This window comes from Trachurus trachurus, assembly GCF_905171665.1.
Source record: "Trachurus trachurus genome assembly, chromosome: 16".
In the NCBI taxonomy this organism is placed as follows: domain Eukaryota; kingdom Metazoa; phylum Chordata; class Actinopteri; order Carangiformes; family Carangidae; genus Trachurus; species Trachurus trachurus.
Window position 1 is genome coordinate 32293470 of NC_139902.1, and position 19879 is coordinate 32313348.

Consider the following 19879-nt stretch of genomic DNA (forward strand, 5'->3'; position numbering starts at 1 on the left):
CTGCACGTAACGGCATAAACAAGCCTCTATGTAAACAAGTGGTCCGTCAGCGCGAGGCAAAACAATACACGTGACAATATGTTGTCATGGCGATGTGGTATTGTTTTACCGTCTTTCTCTGGACTTCTGTGACTAAAATGACATCTGGTTTGTTAGCGACGGCCGTCTGCCCGACTGCAGGTGAATGCAGCATCAGTGTAACGCTCCGTTCCTCCTCACTGCGTTACCGCGGTGACGTTTCACAGACGCCACCTCCACCTGAGCCGACAGCTCCGGTGTCTCCGCTGAGTTTCCGTGGTTTCCTACCGTCACGCTGCCACTGAACGTAAAAACATGGAGACACCACATGGCAGCAGCACCGAGCTTACCCGCTCCATGTAGATATGAATGATATGAACGGCTCATTCAGAGCTGAAAGGAACACTTCACTTTGTTGATGGGGGGATTACTGGTTAATGAAAAGCAGACTTTTGAACCAAATAATCGATTTTCCTGAAATTTGTATATTATTGCTAACCACTTTTTACTATCTTTTGTACCTTTTGTGTCTGCACCAGTCACTATGTCAATTTCCTTGTGCTGTAAAGTGACCTTTACTGCTCTTGGCAATAAAAAATATTTCTGATTCTGACTCTGATTCTGATAAATCCATAGCGCAACAGTGAAACATATATTTATTCATTAATTATGAGTTATTTATTCATTAATTCATTTATGTGTTAATGATCAGTTGTGGAAAAACATTCTGCACTACAGCATTTAGACCAGCAGAGGTCACCATCGAGCTAAAACTATTAGCAATTAGCTCGCGGTTGCTAACAAACTCTAACAACACTTAACTGCTATCTGGATCAATTCCGAGCAGAATTCAATGGAATATTGTTTAAATCATGTCTTGTCAGGTATGGGCAACTTTTTCTCTGTTAACCGTCTTTATTGAAGTTTGCTCCAGTGCAGCCTGATGTCTCTGTCTGTCGCTCCAGATGAACCGGAAGAGGCAGACACAGGCTGCACACGGAAACAGGAAGGAAGGACTTACAATCACTAGACAGTCTCTGATTGGTCAGACTGGTGCTGCTCTTCTGCTCGTAAAGAGCCAATGGAATATCAAATATACAGTTCAGTGTCAGGAATTATTTGCAATGTAGTTATCAGTTCTTTTTTTCTATTTAATAATTTGATCATTGTAACTTTGAGGATATTGTTATTTTTTTTCCAATATGAATTTTTTATCATACAGTTATTACTTTTTATTAGATAATCATCCTAATTCACATTTCAATCTCAACTATCACGCTTTTGTCACATTTGTGACATTAATCTCCTGATTGACTTCACATTATTTTTCTTTTGAAACCCAGGTCACTGCCCAGGACAACGCTGTAATTAGAGGGAAACATTTCATGTTTACACATAAATATGTAAACACTGTGTGAGCTGTGAACACCTGACTGTGCACCTTCCAGAGGGCGGGGTCATAGAGGATCCTGGTGGGCGGGGTGTTCTTTAATGCAAGGTGACAGTCACATGGCAGAAAAACACAACAACCGGTTATCTTTATACAAAGTATTACATTTACTCAGATGTGGTCACAGAGTGTGTAAACAGCCTGAAGCAGACTGAGCTGCAGCCGAGTCTCTGACTGACTGAACCGAAACTAAACCAACAAAACCTCCTCCCGGTGTCGTCCTGTCCTGGGATTGGTCCACAGGTGTGTCAGGTTTCTTCTGGCTCCATCAGGTCACGGCAGTGACCGTGACCTTGTATCATCTAACTGCGTCATTTGACTTGACTTGTCCTTTCGTTCATATCAGAAAGTGAAATGCAGCGGAGAGACACCGTCAACGTCTCCACTCGTTTAAGTGACAGTTCATGTTAATGACAGGATTTGGAGATAAAATACCAGGAAAACAACAAGAAACAGAGACGGTTTTAAGAAATTAAACAACAATCTGTTAGTGTTTTTCCTTTTTAACTTGTGGCCTGTTTAGAAGTTAGTTCAAAAACCAGATATGTGTCAGTTTATCAATAACCTATCCAAGATTTTAATATATGGACTAAAAAATATCTCTGTCAGTAGTTCAATTATTGTTGTCATCTTATTTTCTTTTTGCTTTTCTATTATATCTAGGTTTTTATTTTATTTTCATGGTTTATGTTTTCCGCACATTTATTGCCATTTGTCCTCTTTGTTTCTTTTGTAGCTGTTGTTATTTTGTTTTGTCTTGTTATTTTCAGATCCTTGGTATAGTCTTACTTATTGTTGCACTACATCTTTAATTTGTTATAGCATGGTAGATTACATGTATGAAAGCCTAGACCTTTATAGTGGTATAACAGAGCTTTGTTTTTTCCAGATAATGTGATAACCTTAGGTCAAAAATATTTCAATTTTCTATTTATATCAGCATTTTATATCTTTATATTTCATATTTGTTGGCCACTAAAAACAGTGATGAGTGGTCACCCCAAATCAGCTCACTAACATTCATTTTATCCATCCAATATCAGACACATTTTAATGAAAGATTTTTAAAAAATCTTGTCATACAGTTCAGAGCCTTTCTTCTCTCCAGGTGAAATGGAGAAACTGCATCAGTCACAGCTCGACCCTGAGGAGGGAGGAGACAGGAAACCAGATGGAGACGCTCAGAGAAAAAGGAAGACAGAAAGTGATGGAGACGAGAGACGAGGTACTAAATGAACATGTTCTACAGACACAGCTACAGACTGTTACAGACTCATATTATTGTGTAAACAAGTTGTCATAAAAAACGTGTCTGGTCGTGTGTTTATCCACAAATACACTAATGTGTTATGTTTGTAAGACTGTGAAACTAGTTTCAGAGCTGTGTTCATTTGACCTTTCACAGATAAAAGCCCAGAATAAAAAAATAGTTGTTTTCTGTTTTCATTAAAGGTGAAAGACACGAGAGAGCAGATGGAGGAAGAACGTCTGATCTGGTCAGCAGTGACCTGCAAGATGTGTGAGTAGACCTGTTAGAAACATTAAAGCTATAGTGCGTAACTTCTACGTGTCTGTAAATATCCGTTTCACCCAAGCCACTACAAGACGAGATGATACAACGCTGATTAAGCCGTTCAGCTCCTCTAACACCTCGCAGTATTTTTCAGTATTTGTTCTTTTTGTATTTGGTGTCTTTGGCGACATTCCTGCGCTGGAAGACAGGAAATAATGGTGCGTTCAAGGCAACTCGTAACTCGTGTTTTTCGGACCTGTGAAGTCGTACCAGTTCACGGGTCGGAAGTTACAAGTGGCCGTTATAGTGACTTTCACAGGTAACAGGTCGGAAAAACACGAGTTACGGGTTGCCTGGAACGCTACAAGTCTTGACTTGAAGCCGTAACTTACGGGTTCAACAGCCTGCCTGGAACGCAGCATCGGTTTTACCCGACAACAAGAAGGGAGGGGGGAGGAGAGCGCTGCTAGAAGCAACATGGCGGAGAACCTGAAGAAGCGACCAAGAGGTTCAGAAGTGGATCCTACTAAAAAGAAAAAGGCTTCCTGTTCGGCAGAAGGTCTGTTGGCGAAGAAAGAGAGTGACAAACCGTAGCGGTGGGGAGGGGCGGGTTACACCGGGCCAGACGCCATATTGAGGTGCCGGCCGTATCATCGTAATAACGCAGAAATCCTTATTAATTATATGTTTTTAATGAAGCCAAATGCAAAAAAGGATCATATGAGGAATCCAAAGGATTGGTGAAGCTTTGAGGATGCTTGGTGGTCGAGTGGTTAGAGCTCGTCCTGTATTCCCCCAGTCTCTTTTCTGTCCCTATCAAAATAAAGCCATAAAATACCAATAATATACTTCAACAGAAGAAGCTTTCCAAATGTCAGAAGAGACAGGTTTAGTCTTGTCCTTGGTTACAGAGTCCAACCAGCAGCAGCGTCTTCATGTCCCAGTGGAGTCTCCCTGAAGAGCGACTGCCCTATGGATCTTCCTCTGAAGTTCAGTGGAGCAGAAGTTCCTCCTGATGAACGGTGAGAACGTGTCCCGTGAACGTGTCCTCCAACACTGAATAAAATATTTCTGCAAAACATCACTGTCAGTGTGAGATCTTCCTGTGATTTACAGATGGACACACTCAGGAGCTTCCAGTGACCAGACTGCTTCAGGTCTTCAGGTGGCTGGCTGGCCGGCTTTAATCTCATGTTTGACTTAACAAGCGTCTTTGGGTCACTGTAAAAGCGCTATACAAAATTAATGAATTATTATTATTATTATTAACATTATTTTTCTTTCACTGCCCAGGACAACGCTGTAATTAGAGGGAAACATCCCATGTTTAAACACTGTGTGAGCTGTGAACACCTGACTGTGCACCTTCCAGTGGGTGGGGTCATAGAGCATCCGGGTGGGTGGGGTGTTCTTTAATGCAAGGTGACAGTCACATGGCAGAAAAAAACAACAACTGGTTTAAGTATTTAAATTTACTCAGATGTGGTCACAGAGTGTGTAAACAGCCTGAAGCAACAACCCAACTTCACCACCAACGCCCCACTTGTTTTGGTTTCTAACTTGTGGCCTGTTTACAAGTCACTTCAAAAACCAGATATCTGTCAGTTCAGTACAGTGGTAACTATCGCTGTACCAATTAAGTGGGACTGCGTCATTCATCAAGAGACAACATAATAGCCTACTATCTAAACAGATGATCCATTTGCCTACTACTTTTTTTTTTTTTTTTTTTGCTTTTATGCCTTTATTAGATAGCCATAGTAGAGATAGACAGGAAAGGGGGAGGCAGAGAGAGGGAGAATGACATGCAGGAAATGTCTGCCCGACGCGAGATTCGAACCGGGGACGCCTGCGTTGAGGACTGTAGCCTCTACATGGGGCGGCCGCCTTAACCACTGCGCCACACACCACCCCCATTTGCCTACTACTTTAATACTCAGTGATAGTTCTGTCTTTGACAGACTGTCAAACACAAAGGTCTTTTGCTGGCCGGCCTCACAGCTGCCAAAAGATGAATAGCTTGTTGATGGAAACTTCCCGACCTGTTTTTATCACACAAGTGTGATTTTAATCTCATGGTTGACTTGACATTATTTTTCTTTTGAAACCCGGTCACTGCCTGGGACAACGCTGTAATCAGAGGGAAACATCTCATGTTTATATGTAAACACTGTGTGACCGGTGAACAGCTGACCGTGCACCTGGCAGAGGGCGGGGTCGAGCATCCTGGTGGGTGGGGTGTTCTTTAATGCAAGGTGACAGTCACATGACAGAAGAAAAACAACAACCGGTTTATTTAAATTTACTCAGATGTGGTCACAGAGTGTATAAACAGCCTGAAGCAGACTGAGCTGCAGCTGAGTCTCTGACTGAACTGAAACTAAACCAACAAAACCTCCTCCCTTCATCCTGTGATTGGTCCACAGGTGTCAGGTGTCTTCTGGCTCCATCAGGTCACGGCAGTGACCGTGACCTTGTATCATCTAACTGCGTCACTCGACTCTGAGTCTGTGGACTCTCTGTCGTTTCGTTAATATCAGAAGGTGAAATGCAGCGGAGAGACACCGTCAACGTCTCCATCCATTAAAAGGTAAGTGACAGTTAATGTTAATGACAGGATTTGGAGATAAAATGATGGGAAAACAACAAGAAACAAGGACGGTTATTTTTATTTAACCAGGTAAAAAAGCCCATCGTGATCTCATTTTCAAGGGCGACCTGGGTTATAAAAAATTGAACAACATTCTGTTGAACTGCACCAGTTTGAAATGCCTTGTTTTGGTTTTAACTTTTGCCCTGTTTAGAAGTTAGTTCAAAAACCAGATATCTGTTAGTCATCTATAACTTATCCAAGATTTTAATTAAAAAAAAAAGTATTTTGACAGTGGTAACTATCACTGTACTAATAAAGTGTGTCTGTGCCATCATCAAGAGACAACTTTGTAAACATTCCCCATTTGCATGCTATTTTACTATCAGTGATATTTCCTGCTTGGACTCAACTGTCAAACACAAAGACCTTCTGCTGGCTGGCCTCACAGCTGCTAGACAGATATTGCATTCATGGAGCACCTAATTTGCATTCAGCCAAAGCAGACAACATTTCATTTTGGGATGATGCCATCTCCAAGTCGTTATTTTAATTCATTTTTGTTCCGTCCTTTGGGTCCTGTGATTGGGTGGGTGGAGGTCTGCGGATGTGGAACTCCTTTAGTCTATCTATATGTGAATATAGATTTTTCTTTGTCTTTTGTCGCTCTTGTTATTTTCAGATCCTTGGTATAGTCTTACTTATTGATGCACTACAGCTTTAATTTGTTATAAGATGGTATTTTACATGTATCAAAGCCTAGACAGGCCATACTCTATATTATTTTTTATTTTTAAAAATATTTCATAGCATCTCCTTATTACAACCGCCTCTGTTGGCCAAAACAAATACAAAAAAAACAAAACAAAAAGAAAATGAGACCTATACCCATCTATTCTCCATCTTTTTTTGAAAATTTATGTCAATATTTTATATTTTTATATTATGTCTGCAACCAAAAATAGTTATGATTGGTCACCCCAAATCAGCTCACTAACATTAATTTCATCCAACCAATTTCAGACATATGTACATTTTTAATGAAAGAGGAAAATCTTGTTGTAATTTTATTATTATTATTATTTAAGGCAAGGCAAGGCAATTTTATTTGTATAGCCCGTTTTTACAAACAGTTTGTCTCAAAGGGCTTTACATGGCATCGTAACAACATCCTCTGTCCTTAGACCCTCACATCGACTGAGGAAAAACTCCATGGAAACCCTTTTAACAGGGAAAAATCGGAGAAACCTCAGGGTGAGCAACAGAGGAGGGATCCCTCACCCAGGACGGACAGACGTGCAATAGATGTTGTTACAGACAAGAAAACAGTTTATAGTTTGTCACAGAATGTGCGAAATATGGAAATGTTAGCAGGAGTTGATGAAGGCAGTCTCTGGTGAGGGGGAGGGGGGGGGGGGGGGGGGGGCAGGGAGAGCTGGCCAGCTCGATGGGAGGACTGGGTGGTAGACTGGTCCATGGGAAGGGAGGGGAGGCCGGTCTAACAGCAGGGGAAAGGGTGGGAGGGGGGCGATGCAGGCGGCGGCTGGTGCAGAGAGATGGAGCTCCGGTGGATCTGCGGAAACACAGAGAGAGTGCGAGACACCAAGGCCAAACTACAAGGAGAGGAGAGGAGGGGAGAGGAGAGGAGAGGAGAGGAGAGGGCTCTGTGTAACCAGATGTGTCCCCAGCAGTCTAAGCCTATAGCAGCGTAGCTATAAAATGGTTCAGAGCTACCTGAACCAGCCCTAACTAAAAGCCCTGTCCGGACTTAATTTTTTTTTTTGTTACATTGTTTCCATATAGTCCAGTAAAGTTCGCTTTCACACTGCTATTATGACAGCGGACTAAAGGATCTACCGACGTCATGACGGATGAGCGTGCGTCTGACGTTAGCGCATAGAAAGTGCTCTGAAAAAAATAAAATAAAAATATGTGTAAAAAAAGAAAAAGAAAAAATATAGCCTACTGCTGGAAAGCACGCTGTGGTTTGTAATCGCGGTGCAGAAGAGTGAGTTTAGAGCTGATGAAAGGAGAGAAAAAAAAGGGTTGTGCCGCGGCGAAATGCTCTCATTGATCAGAGTGGCAGCGATCAGCGATCAGCTGTTTTGTGTAGTGGAGGGGAACACACACACGCTATGCGCACACACGCGCGATCCTCCTGTCAGATGCGGCTGCATCTCTCCAGGTCACTTGTGTGTGTCTCTGACTTGCTGGGGGCAGACGTTGTTTGGTGTCACCCGCTGATCCGTCTTTTTCAGACTTTTTTCGGCGGAAAAAATATATATTCGGGTCAATATATAAAAAAATAGGCTTGCATGTGTGGCAAGGTGAAGAGGGCCCGGGCGGGGATTGAACCCACACCTCCCGGGTAAGAGTCATGCGCGCTTGCCAGTCACCCAAAGGGACATCCCCTTGGCCAAGTAGCCAGGGCACATGATCAATTGGACCTTCCAAAAAAATGCTTTCACACTACGCAGCAGCGGACCTTGGTCCAGGATAGTCCGGACCGAGACTACCTTCTGAGGCTGGACCAAAGACTCGGTCTTTAGTCCGGACCGTGGTCCGGGGGAGCTTTCACACCTGTCAATTTGATCCGAACTATCTGGAAAGTCCGAAGGTCCGGACCAAACGAGGTAGGTGTGAGTCGCTTTCACACCTGAAAGTCCGGACCACGGTCCGGACCAGAGGGAAGAAATTATACATTGTTGCAATTAAGTTTTGGTCCGGTCTGTGTTCACACTAGAGGTAAGATCGGGCCTAAAAAATCCAGCCCGACCCGACCCAGGCCCGCGGGATTAAAGCCCGACCCGGCCCGAACCCGAGCAATTAACTTGATTCGCAGGCCCGAGCCCGAACCAAACCCGAAATTTCATATTTTATTTGTGAGGACTCAGAGTACGTCCTTAAGAATCTAGCGCGGCACTTTAAGAGAGAGAGAGAGCGCAGAGAGAGAGACGGGGAGAGGGAGAGAGAGAGAGCGCAGAGAGAGAGACGGGGAGAGGGAGAGAGAGAGAGCGCAGAGAGAGAGAGAGAGCGCAGAGAGAGAGACGGGGAGAGGGAGAGAGAGAGAGCGCGCAGAGAGACAAAGAAGAGCAATGACGGGGTGGATAATAGACAGACTTGGGCTTAAGATCTTACCTCTCTAAGACAGAGACAGGAAGGAGTTCTTTGAATTGTCATTGCAAGAGTTTAGTACAGTACGTGTTGTTGTGATGAGGCGACTTCTGTTTTTTTGTGGACCACGGTGTCTCGTGGCCAAACTACTCAGTCAGGTCCTCGAAACGCATCAAAGTCGGCGCACTGTGATGTTAGTGTAGCAACATCACAGTGAGTTGTGACAAGATTACTGATTTAATCTCGGTGTTTCCTACACATCATGGCCCACGCCACTAACTCGGCTCTGCCTCTGACACTAACAGGGCATTTTGCAGCACTCATCCAGACATGGAACACAGAATAAGTTTTGACAACTTTGACAGTTCTCCTTTGCAAGGAGACTGTGGCAGCTTTCACCGCGCCCTGCTGTCCTGCAAGCACACTCTCTCTCTCTCTCTCTCTCTCTCTCTCTCTCTCTCTCTCTGTGTACGGCAATAACGGAGAAAGAGTGCTATGCGGACATGAATGAATGAAACGATATTGCGTTGGTCGAGCCAAAAGCCGAAAAATCTATTCGTGGTTGACGCAATTTATTATGGGAAACACTGCTGTTTTGGTTTGCTTCCTGTATTTGGTCCTATTAAAAGTCCAATTACGTTCTCACCTGAAGTGAACCGGACCATGGTTCACTTCGAACCGGACCGAGTCCTGACTTTTTTGGGGGACCATGGTCCGCTTGTTTGGTCCGACAAAAGTCCGGACCGTGGTCCGGGGGAGTGTTCACACCTGAAATTTTGGTTCGGACCAAACTGAAAAGTCCTAAAGTCCGGACCAAACGAGGCTAGTGTGAAAGCCCGTCTGCCTCTTTGACCCATGGAGAGAGCTGGTTCCACAGTAAAGGAGCCCGGTAACTGAAGGCTCTACCTCCCAGTCTGTTTTTAGAGATACTGGGAGTCACTAACAGACCTGCGTTCTGGGAGCGGAGTGCTCTGGTAGGACAGTAAGGAATGATTAGTTCTTTCAGATAGGTTGGAGCTTTATCATTAAGAGCCTTATAAGTCAGCAGAAGGATTTTGAAGTCTATTCTAAATCCTACAGGAAGCCAGTGGAGAGAAGCTAAGGTGGGAGAGATGTGCTCTCTCTTCCTAACTCCTGTCAAAACCCTCGCTGCGGCATTCTGGACCAGCTGGAGACTCTATAGAGAGTTTTTGGGACATCCTGACAGGAGAGAGTTGCAGTAGTCTAGCCTAGAAGTGATAAATGCATGCACTAGTTTCTCAGCATCACTCTGGGAGAGAATATTCCTAATCTTAGTGATACTGCGCAGATGGAAGAAGGCGGTCCTAGTCACGTGTTTTATGTGGGAGCTAAAGGAAAGGTCCTGGTCAAAAATGACTCCAAGGTTCCTCGCGGTTGTACTCGGGGTCAGGGTGATGCCATCTAGAGTAGCGATCTGATTAGAGAACGTGTCCCTGAGATGTTTAGGTCCAAACACGATGACCTCAGTTTTATCTGAATTCAGTAGCAAGAAGTTAGAGGACATCCAGGATCTAATGTCTTTCAGGCAGTCTTGCAGATTGATGAGGCGGCTTCTGTCATCTGGCTCCATGGACAAGTAGAGTTGCGTATCATCCGCATAACAGTGAAAATTGATTGAGTGCTTCCGGATGATGCCACCTAATGGGAGCATGTAAAGAATGAAGAGGATTGGCCCTAAGACTGAACCCTGCGGTACACCATACGTAACTCTGCTGTACTCTGAGTGGTCTTTATTAACATTAACAAATTGAAACCTGTCAGATAAGTATGACTTAAACCATTTTAGGGCAGGTCCTTTAATCCCAATTTCATGATCTAGTCTCTGCAGCAGGATGCTGTTTAACTCTAAGGTCATCCTAATGGAGTCCTAACATTTGCACATTTTTTTCTTCTCTACAGGTGAAATGGAGAAACTGCATCAACAGCTCGACCTCGAGGAGGGAGGAGACAGGAGACCAGATGGAGACGCTCAGAGACAAAGGAAGACAGAAAGTGATAGAGACGAGAGATTAGGTACAAAAAAACATGCTCTTTGGTTTTTATATTGGAAGCTACAGACTCAATTTAACACTTTTTTAGTATATTTTTTTTATTTTGCCTTTATTTCATCAGGTTAAAAGTATCTCTTTTTTCCAGGACAATTAAGTTGTCATATGAAACATGTCTTGCTTATTTATCCACAAACACACCAATGTGTTATGTTGTTGTTATGTATAACTGTTACTGGTAACTAGTTTCAGAGGTGTGTTCATTTGACCTTTCACAGATAAAAGTCCATAATAAAAAAAGTTGTTTTCTGTTTTCATTAAAGGTGAAAGACACAAGAGAGCAGATGGAGGAAGAACGACTGATCTGGTCAGCAGTGACCTGCAAGATGTGTGAGTAGACTTCTTGGAAATATTAATAATAATGATTTTTTTTTGGCTGTTGAGCCCGAGAGGAGGGGCCCAGTTTGATTGTTGTTGACAAACTGCAACAAACAAACCTGCAGATAGGGTTCTAATTTCATAGACCAAGTGCAAGCGAAGCTGTGTTCATTCAGTCGGGTCAAGTTTCCATTACGCGTGCCAACCGCCTTTGGTCCAAAATCAGATGTGATGGGACAATCGATATAGATATAAATTCATGTGCTGATTCAGATAGTTGCATTAAATAGTCGTTGTTGTGAATTTCTATTGCATTTAAATGTGCCTGACAGTCTGGAAACCTGAGGTTTTGGTGACGTGTGCACATTGGTCAGCCAAATTACCACTCAATCCAGCTGCGCTCCGCCCTTCCAGGGCAGCTGTTTGGCACAAAATAGTCACTGTGCTCAGCTGTATCTGTCGACACCTGCCCCTACTGCGCCGTTACACCCGTCTCGGCGCATCTTGGTCTACCAAATTGACTGCGCGTGCAGTATACTATACTTTAAGAGAAAAACCCTTCTCAGAAGAGACATGTTTAGTCTTCTAATATAAGCCAATGCTAGTTAATATTAAGGGAGGACACATGTTTAGTCTTGTCCTTGGTTACAGAGTCCAACCAGCAGCAGCGTCTTCATGCCCCAGTGGAGTCTCCCTGAAGAGCGACCGCTCCAAGGGCCAACCTCCATACTTCAGTGGAGCAGAGGTTCCTCCTGATGAACGGTGAGAAGAACAACGTGTCCTCTAGAGCAGGAGGACAAAGAAGAAAAACTTTACACAAATAGATGCAAACATAACTAACATTTTATGCCACTACTTAAAGGAGCATTGTGTAACTTCTCTTGTCTATTTACCAAAATCGATTATTTCGTTTATAAGTCTGTGTTTCATTAATTAATCAACAAACTGAAGAGTTCTGATAAGCTGAGAATTTGCCATTCATATAAACATAGAGCGGGTAAGCTCAGTACTGGCTGCTATGTTGTGCTGCCATCTTTTATGTTCAGTGGCAGTGTGATGGTAGGTAACCACAGTAACCACAGAAACTTACACAGCTCTGGGAGAAACGATTGAGGTGGTGTCTGTTTGGAAATCATCACCATAGTGTAGTGTGAGAAAGGATGGAGGGTCACACTGATGTGTGTATTGTTTTGCCTCGTCCCGATGGACCACTTGTTTACATCGATGCTTGTTCATCCCATTACAAGCAGTGGCTGTAGTCTGTCTGCCGTCTGCCTGAGCTACTTAAGAAACATAATTAGGTGTCAAGTGAACAAAGGAAGATTTTACAAAATGGATGTAAACAGCGATAAAGTACACACTACATGGTTGGTTGATGCATTTATTCACCGGGCGAACGCTCAGGAAAATCGACCTCACTCGACCTCGCCGTGTAACATTTGTGGTTGCTGTGAAAGGACCCATAATGAATACATGGTTTGAAAAAAGATATTGACACGCAAAATACGTATCTGGTCTGAAAGGGCCTTAAGCCAATGCTAGTTAATATTAAGGGAGGAGACATGTTTAGTCTTGTCCTTGGTTACAGAGTCCAACCAGCAGCAGCAGCGTCTTCATGTCCTAGTGGAGTTTCCCTTAAGAGCGACGATTCCATGCGTCTTCCTCTGAAATTCAGTGGAGAAGAGGTTCCTCCTGATGAACGGTGAGAAGGACAACGTGTCCTCCAACACTGAATAAAATATTTCTGTAAAACATCACTGTCAGTGTGAGATCTTCCTGTGTTTTCAGTCTGCACATGTATTTACAGATGGACACACTCAGGAGCTTCCAGTGACCAGACTGCATCAAGTCAGACCCTGAACCAGAAGGTGGGTGTGTTTAAAGAAAGGAGCTCTGTGGGGGGGTTGGCCTCCTGCTATGTGCACTCTGTATAACAGATAGCTGATAGACCTGACAAAGACAAAGATGCAGATCTGATTTCTTCACTGAGTTCTCCATATATCGTACATATGGAAAATATTATTGAACTGATTTTTTTGTTTTATTTCAGGATTTTAAGGACAAAGTTTTCGAGTTCATTAACTCAAACATGATGAACGTTTTGGACATCCTCAGTTCCAGTGGAGAGAGTGAGGAAGGTAAAGAAAAGGAGGAGGAGGTCAATGAAGAACTGATTCAGTCAGAAACTGGAGCCAAAGAAGGATTTCAGCAGATCGTCCTGCATGTTTTGAAGACCATGAAACAAGATGCGTGCGTCACCCTCCTCCAGCAAAGTAAGAGATTAGAGATATTGATATTGAACTATCCCCTCAGGAAGATTAGGTGTGTTTGAGTTCAGAGTCATATAGGTTTCTAATACATGGATGAAATTTGGTAGACACATGAAACATGATGAGACTTAGAGAAAATATTGTGGCAACAAATCTAACTGGAAGTCAGGCATTTTGAATTTCCTCCAATTTTTATTGCTGTTTTTGCAATTCATTTGTGTCAATGCTAGAAGCGCTGAATTTTGATTGAACAGCCTGTCCATGATGGCAGAATTATATGGTGATAGATAGATAGATAGATAGATAGATAGATAGATAGATAGATAGATAGATAGATAGATAGATAGATAGATAGATAGATAGATAGATAGTCCAGTCCTATCATTTGAGAAAAGTTTGATTTTTTTTACTTTGGCGAATGATAAATCTTTCTTCCCTCAGGGTTTTACGGAGAACTCAACATGTATCAGCAGAAACATAAATCCTCTATGAGAAAGACATATGAGTACATGTCTGAAGGGATTAGACACCAGGGAAATGTCATACCCTTCAGTAAAATATACACAGAACTCTACCTACTTGATGGAGGCATCAGAGAAATCAACAGTGAACATGAGGTGAGACAAACTGAGAAGGCCATCAACAGACCGAGGTCAGTAGAAACACCAATCAAGTGTCATGACATCTTCAAGCCCAAACATGGTAAACCAATCAGAACAGTTCTCACCCAGGGGATCGCAGGAATCGGTAAAACTGTCCTGGCACAGAAGTTCATGCTGGACTGGTCCGAGGACAAGGCCAATCAGGACCTCCAGCTCCTGTTTTCACTTCATTTAAGGAAGCTGAATTTACTCAGAGATGAGGAGACAAGCCTGATGGAGCTTCTGTCTGTCCTCACTCCAGGCCTGAAAGAATCTGGACTCAAAGACCTGAAGATGTACAAAGTCCTGTTTGTACTGGACGGTCTTGATGAATGCAGACTGCCTCTGGATTTCAATGGAAACAAGAGATGTTGTGATGCTACACAGGTGGCCCCAGTAGATGTCCTGCTAACAAACCTCATTGCAGGTAATCTGCTACCAAAAGCCAGTGTGTGGATCACTACCCGACCGGCTGCAGCCAGCTGCATCCCTCCACAGTATGTTGACCGGGTGACTGAGATACGAGGCTTCAGTGACCAACAGAAGGCGCAGTACTTCCACAAGAAAATTGATGATGAAAACTTGGCCAAAAGAGTAGTCACTCACATCAAGTCAACCAGAAGTCTCCATATCATGTGCCATGTGCCGGTGTTTTGCTGGATTTCCTCCTTTGTCCTGGAAAAAATGTTTGCCAGTGCAGGAGGAGGGAAGATGCCAAAGACACTGACTCAGATGTACATCCACTTCCTGGCACACCAGACCACACAGATGCAAGCCAAGTACTGCAAAGAGCAAGAACTGGACCCTCAACACACTCACAAGATGATTATGTCCCTTGGGAAGTTGGCCTTCAAGCAGTTGCAGAAAGGCAACCTGATCTTCTATGAGGAGGATCTTAGAGAGTGTGGGATTGATGTCAAAGAGGCATCTATCTACTCAGGAGTCTGCACTCAGGTCTTCAAGGAAGAGTCCTGGTTGCAGCATCAAGTCTTCTGCTTTGTCCATCTGTCTGTCCAAGAGTTTCTTGCAGCCCTGTTTGTTCATGTGACGTACAAGGTCAGTGGTGTAAACCTGATGATCAAGGAATCTGGAGAATCACCCAAAGCAAAGTCTGTGTCCGACGTACACAAAGCAGCAGTGGACAGTGCTTTAGAAAGCAACAATGGCCACCTGGATCTCTTCCTGCGTTTCCTCCTCGGACTCTCTCTGGACTCCAGTCAGGATCTGCTCAGAGACCTGAAGATACAGGTCCAAGCCTGTGATTCTCAAAGTTGCAATAAAACCGTAAAGTACATTGAAGACAGAATCCAGCAGAGTCCTCACCCTGACAGGTGTATAAATCTCTTCCACTGTCTGAGCGAGTTGAACGATGACTCTCTGGTGGAGGAGATCCAGAAGTATTTGGACTCAGGCCGAGACTCGATTACAGATGAATTCTCTTCAACTCAGTGGGCAGCTCTGGTCTTTGTGTTGCTGACCTCTCAGGAGGATCTAGAGCTGTTTGAACTGAAGAAGTACTCCAAGAATGAAGAAGGTCTTCAGAGGCTCCTCACAGTCCTCAAAGCATCCAGATCAGCAAAGTAAGTATCTCTGCAAATCTTACAAATCTCCCCATGACATATCATATGATTGTTTGTTAAGCCTTAAGCACACACATCTCAAACTCAGTGTTGCAGATGACTCCATGTTATACAAACTTCAAGTCTTATGTCTTTGTCCATCAGGTTGAATGACTGTGGACTCAGTGCAACCTGCTGCCAGGCACTGTCCTCCTCTCTCAGCTCAGCATCAGAGCTGTGTGATTTAGACTTAAGTGACAATAGTTTACAAGACTCTGGAGTTGAGCTCCTCTGTCCCGGACTCCAGAGTCCACACTGCCGACTGAAGACACTCATGTGAGCAACAGTTCCTAATATTTTCTCCCTAAACATCACCAGATCATTGTGTTTTTACTAACCCTTTTCCTCTTAAGTAAATAACGTGACGACTCCTGGATGGTCTATACCAAACTAAAAGGAGAATTCCGGTCATTTTCTAAGTAACGCTCTACAACTCAAGGTCCCCGAGTACGACCATAGGAAAAAATTCAGTATTGTGTGGTAAGGAACTGGTGGATGTTGCAAAGCATGTGTAGTGATATTTTGAGCATTATATAGAGGCCAAAGTCAGGCAGGCGACGATGCTAACCGTTTCGCCAAGAGGTTGACAAGCACTTGGCAGGCGGGTTAGCACGTCTTTTATGGGTGAGTGAGTTTACTTCCAGTACCGCTAACCGCCACACTACCGTCACTTCACCTTCACCTTTTTTTTTTTTTTAAGTATATTTTTTGGCTTTTTTGCCTTTATTTGATAGTGCATAGTGAGATAGACAGGAAAGGGGGAGGAAGAGAGAGGGGGAATGACATGCAGGAAAGGTCTGCCCGACACGGGACTCGAACCGGGGACGCCTGCGTTCGAGGACTGTAGCCTCTACATGGGGCGGCCGCTTTAACCACTGCGCCATGCACCGCCCCCACTTCACCTTACTTGTCCCTCGTGACTGTGGCACACCCGCGGACCTCTGTTACACCCCAATTACTTCTCTGTTTAACTGCAGTGTAGCGCAGCTAGCAGGAGGAGAGCTAGGTCCGGCCTGCAAATATTTTTCTCAGATTTTTTCCTATGGTCGCACTCGGGGACCTCGAGCTGTAGAGCGTTACTTTGAAAATTACCGGAATTCTCCTTTAAGCCCCTTTTTCCACTAGTCAAAAAAACCTGCTAATACAACAGAAAAGGTTTTTATTGCTTTAACTACATGAGCTTACTCTTCCATCCCATCCCAAATTTATCGAGGTTTAAATGAACCTGTGTACACCCACTAATGTCAGTTGAAAAAGAGTGTAACATCCACTCAGGGTCCCTGCAAGATTTGTCCTAATGACTTCTCTGTTCGTCCCTTCAGACTTAACAGATGTGGTCTCACCCAGAGATGCTGTGAACAGCTGGCTTCAGTCCTCAGCTGTTCCTCATCACAGCTTCAGGAGCTGGACCTGAGCGACAATGACATTGGAGACGAAGGAGTGCAGCGACTCAGCATCGGACTGGGAAATGAGTGCTGTAAACTGGAAGCACTCAGGTAACGTTACTCTGGACCAGTGGTCGTCCCTCACCATGACTCTGTCCTGACACAATCAGCTTTCCCTCTAAACATTTTAGTAACTTTTGTTTGAGGCTCATCTGAATTCTGCTGCTCACCAGGTTGTCGTTCTGCTGTGTTACGGAGAGAGGTTGTGGTTTCTTGGCTTCAGCAGTAAAGTCCAACTCCTCCTACCTGAAAGAGATTGACCTGAGATACAATCACCTGGGAGAGTCTGGAGTGAAGCTCATCTCTGAAGCTCTGGAGGAGGGACCATGGGGATCAGCAAAACTGAGGTAAAAACAAAAACAAACAGTTATTCCGCTGCTATGACACAAGTGAATATCATTAGAAATCAGTTTTGTGGGCACTCTGGTCTCACCCCGTAGAGTGCAGCCCATTTAGGCAATCTCCCAATAACAGCAGCCTGTTTGAATCTGACTCGCAGTCCTTTGCTGCATGTCACCACCGTCCTTCTCTCCTGATTTCCTGTCTCTCTCACTATCCTATCATAATAAAGGAATGAAAAGCCTCCCCCAAAATAAATCTTCAGAAAAAGAAACCCACTTTGTCTCTTTACAGACATTGAGATTTTTGTACCTTGTTATTCAGACTTTCATGACAGAATGTTATATTTCTTCACAGAGTCGACCACAATGCAGAATGCTGGCTAAAACCTGAACTGATTAAATGTAAGTTAAAATATTCTAGTGACGTACTGTAACTCACACATAAACACAAACAATGTACAGTAACAGTGGTCACTAGAGGGAGAAACTGTGGCCCAGTTCACACCTGGTATTAACCTGCACCTTCAGTGATCAATAACCGTGATTAGCTTTGAGTATCATATTTAAAATGCAACACTATTGATCACTTGATTGGCTTTCAGTTCCTGCTTCATATGCAGATAAACCTGATAAGTGTTGCTGTTTTTTAGCCAATAAATAGATGGAAAGAGAGAGTGGGTAGTCCTTCAGTCTGGGTAAATGTGGTCCAGACCACTTCTGAATGTGTCTGAGTGATCAGACCTCTGATGTGTCCTGAATTCACCTTGGGTCACCTTGCGTTCACACCTGAACTTAGAGATAAACACCTGATATATCTAATCACCTTGGTTGTGGACAGATTTAAACCAGAAAACATAACTCCAGGTTTGTGGACGATATTAGACTTGTGTGATTTCTAATTTGATCTCCTCCTCCTGTCTCAGATGCATGTGATCTCACACTGGATGTGAACACCGCCCACAAACTCCTCGTTATCTCTGATGGGAACAGAAAAGCTGCCCAGGGTATGGAGCAGCAGTCGTATCCTGATCACCCTGACAGGTTTGACTACTGGACCCAAGTCCTATTCCAGCAGGGCCTGAGCAGCCGCTGCTACTGGGAGGTGGAGTGGGAAGGGAACTGGGCCGGGATCGGGGTGGCCTACAAGAGCATTGGACGCAAGGGTGAGCGCAACAACTGTGTGTTAGGACACTACAAGATGTCCTGGGCTCTGCATTGTTCTGGACAGAAGTACACCGCATATCACAATGACAACGACTTTGCCACTGCCGTTCGCTCCGGTGGCAGCCGCAGGGTGGCGGTGTATCTGGACTGGGAGGCTGGCATCCTGTCCTTCTACATAGTCTCTCCTAGAAGGTCACTGACACATCTCCACACCTTCTTCACCAAGTTCACTGAGCCTCTGTACCCAGGGTTTAGGGTCTGGGATCCCAGCTGCTCTATCACACTGTGTCAGCTGAAGTAGCTCAGAGGATCTTCCTGTCAGCAGAGATGACTCACCTGTTCCCCAACAGGTGTCTCCACATCATGTGGAGGGACTACAAACACGAGTGTAAGGCAGCAGAGGATATGTTCTCTGTTTTCTTTTTTAGGGCGCACTCACACTAGGGCCAGTTGATCTGTACCGCGCTGAAGCCCGAATGCCCACCCTCCCCTGGCGGATGTGCTCTGACTGCAGAAAGAACGGCGCTTTTTAATTGTTTGACCGGTTGTCATGGTTATCTTGAAGTTTAATCAAAGTGACGTTAACTAGCGATGTTTACGGCGCGACGTAATCGTTAAGTGACTGTTGTTTACACGCGGTTGCAGACACGTGGTGGAGAACGAGCCCACAGCGCATTACGTGTGCGCATTCCTGGCTAAGCACACCTCTCCCAATCGTGCCGGGCCAGGGAAGTGTAGCCTACCGTGCTCAGGCACGGAACGCCTGCACTCACACTAGCAATAGAATCCGGACTTTAGGGGGCAAACATGCTTGGGCACGGTACGATTGCCTAGTGTGAGTGTGCCCTTAACTTTGTTAAGAATATTTAAACTTTTTTTTTTTAAAAAGGTCAAACATTCTCACTGCAACTAGATGTCACACTAGACACTTACATGGTAAATGGTAAATGGACTTGAACTTATTGTGCTTTTCTAGCCTCTAGGACGACTCAAAGCACTTAACACTGTTGGTCACATTCACGCAGAGGTGGGTTCAGTGTCTCCAGTCGATGTATCCCAAGGTCAAGGTCACTTTCACCCCTATGCTTTGACCTTAGAGGCCCTTATACAATACAGGGACAACGAGTAGGTGTGTGTTATACGGTTTTAAGGCATGATGTGGGGTGCGGTGGGAGGTGCGGTGGGAGGGTTTATGTATTTATATGGTTAGGTTTGTATGGCTGTATGGCTGTGTTTTATATCCATTTTGCTGTCATCGACATCACTGTAATCTTGTGTTATTGTTATGTTAAAAAAAGGAAATAATGATCACAAAAAGATTTAATCA

At 44.1% G+C, this 19879-nt stretch overlaps 1 protein-coding gene across 1 annotated transcript in view; it reads left to right on the top strand.

Moving 5' to 3' along the window:
- The window catches only part of LOC310999807 (NACHT, LRR and PYD domains-containing protein 3-like), a gene marked incomplete at its 3' end in the record, with an annotated part of 36430 nt that extends 17577 nt beyond the window's left edge, over positions 1-18853 (top strand). Inside the window, exons 6-12 of the mRNA XM_083990373.1 lie at positions 13123-13345; positions 13784-15563; positions 15708-15878; positions 16925-17098; positions 17221-17394; positions 17744-17790; positions 18312-18853. Coding sequence (XP_083846499.1) covers positions 13123-13345; positions 13784-15563; positions 15708-15878; positions 16925-17098; positions 17221-17394; positions 17744-17790; positions 18312-18853 — 3111 coding nt within the window. The remainder of the gene's footprint in view (positions 1-13122; positions 13346-13783; positions 15564-15707; positions 15879-16924; positions 17099-17220; positions 17395-17743; positions 17791-18311) is intronic.
- Positions 18854-19879: the final 1026 nt, after the last annotated feature.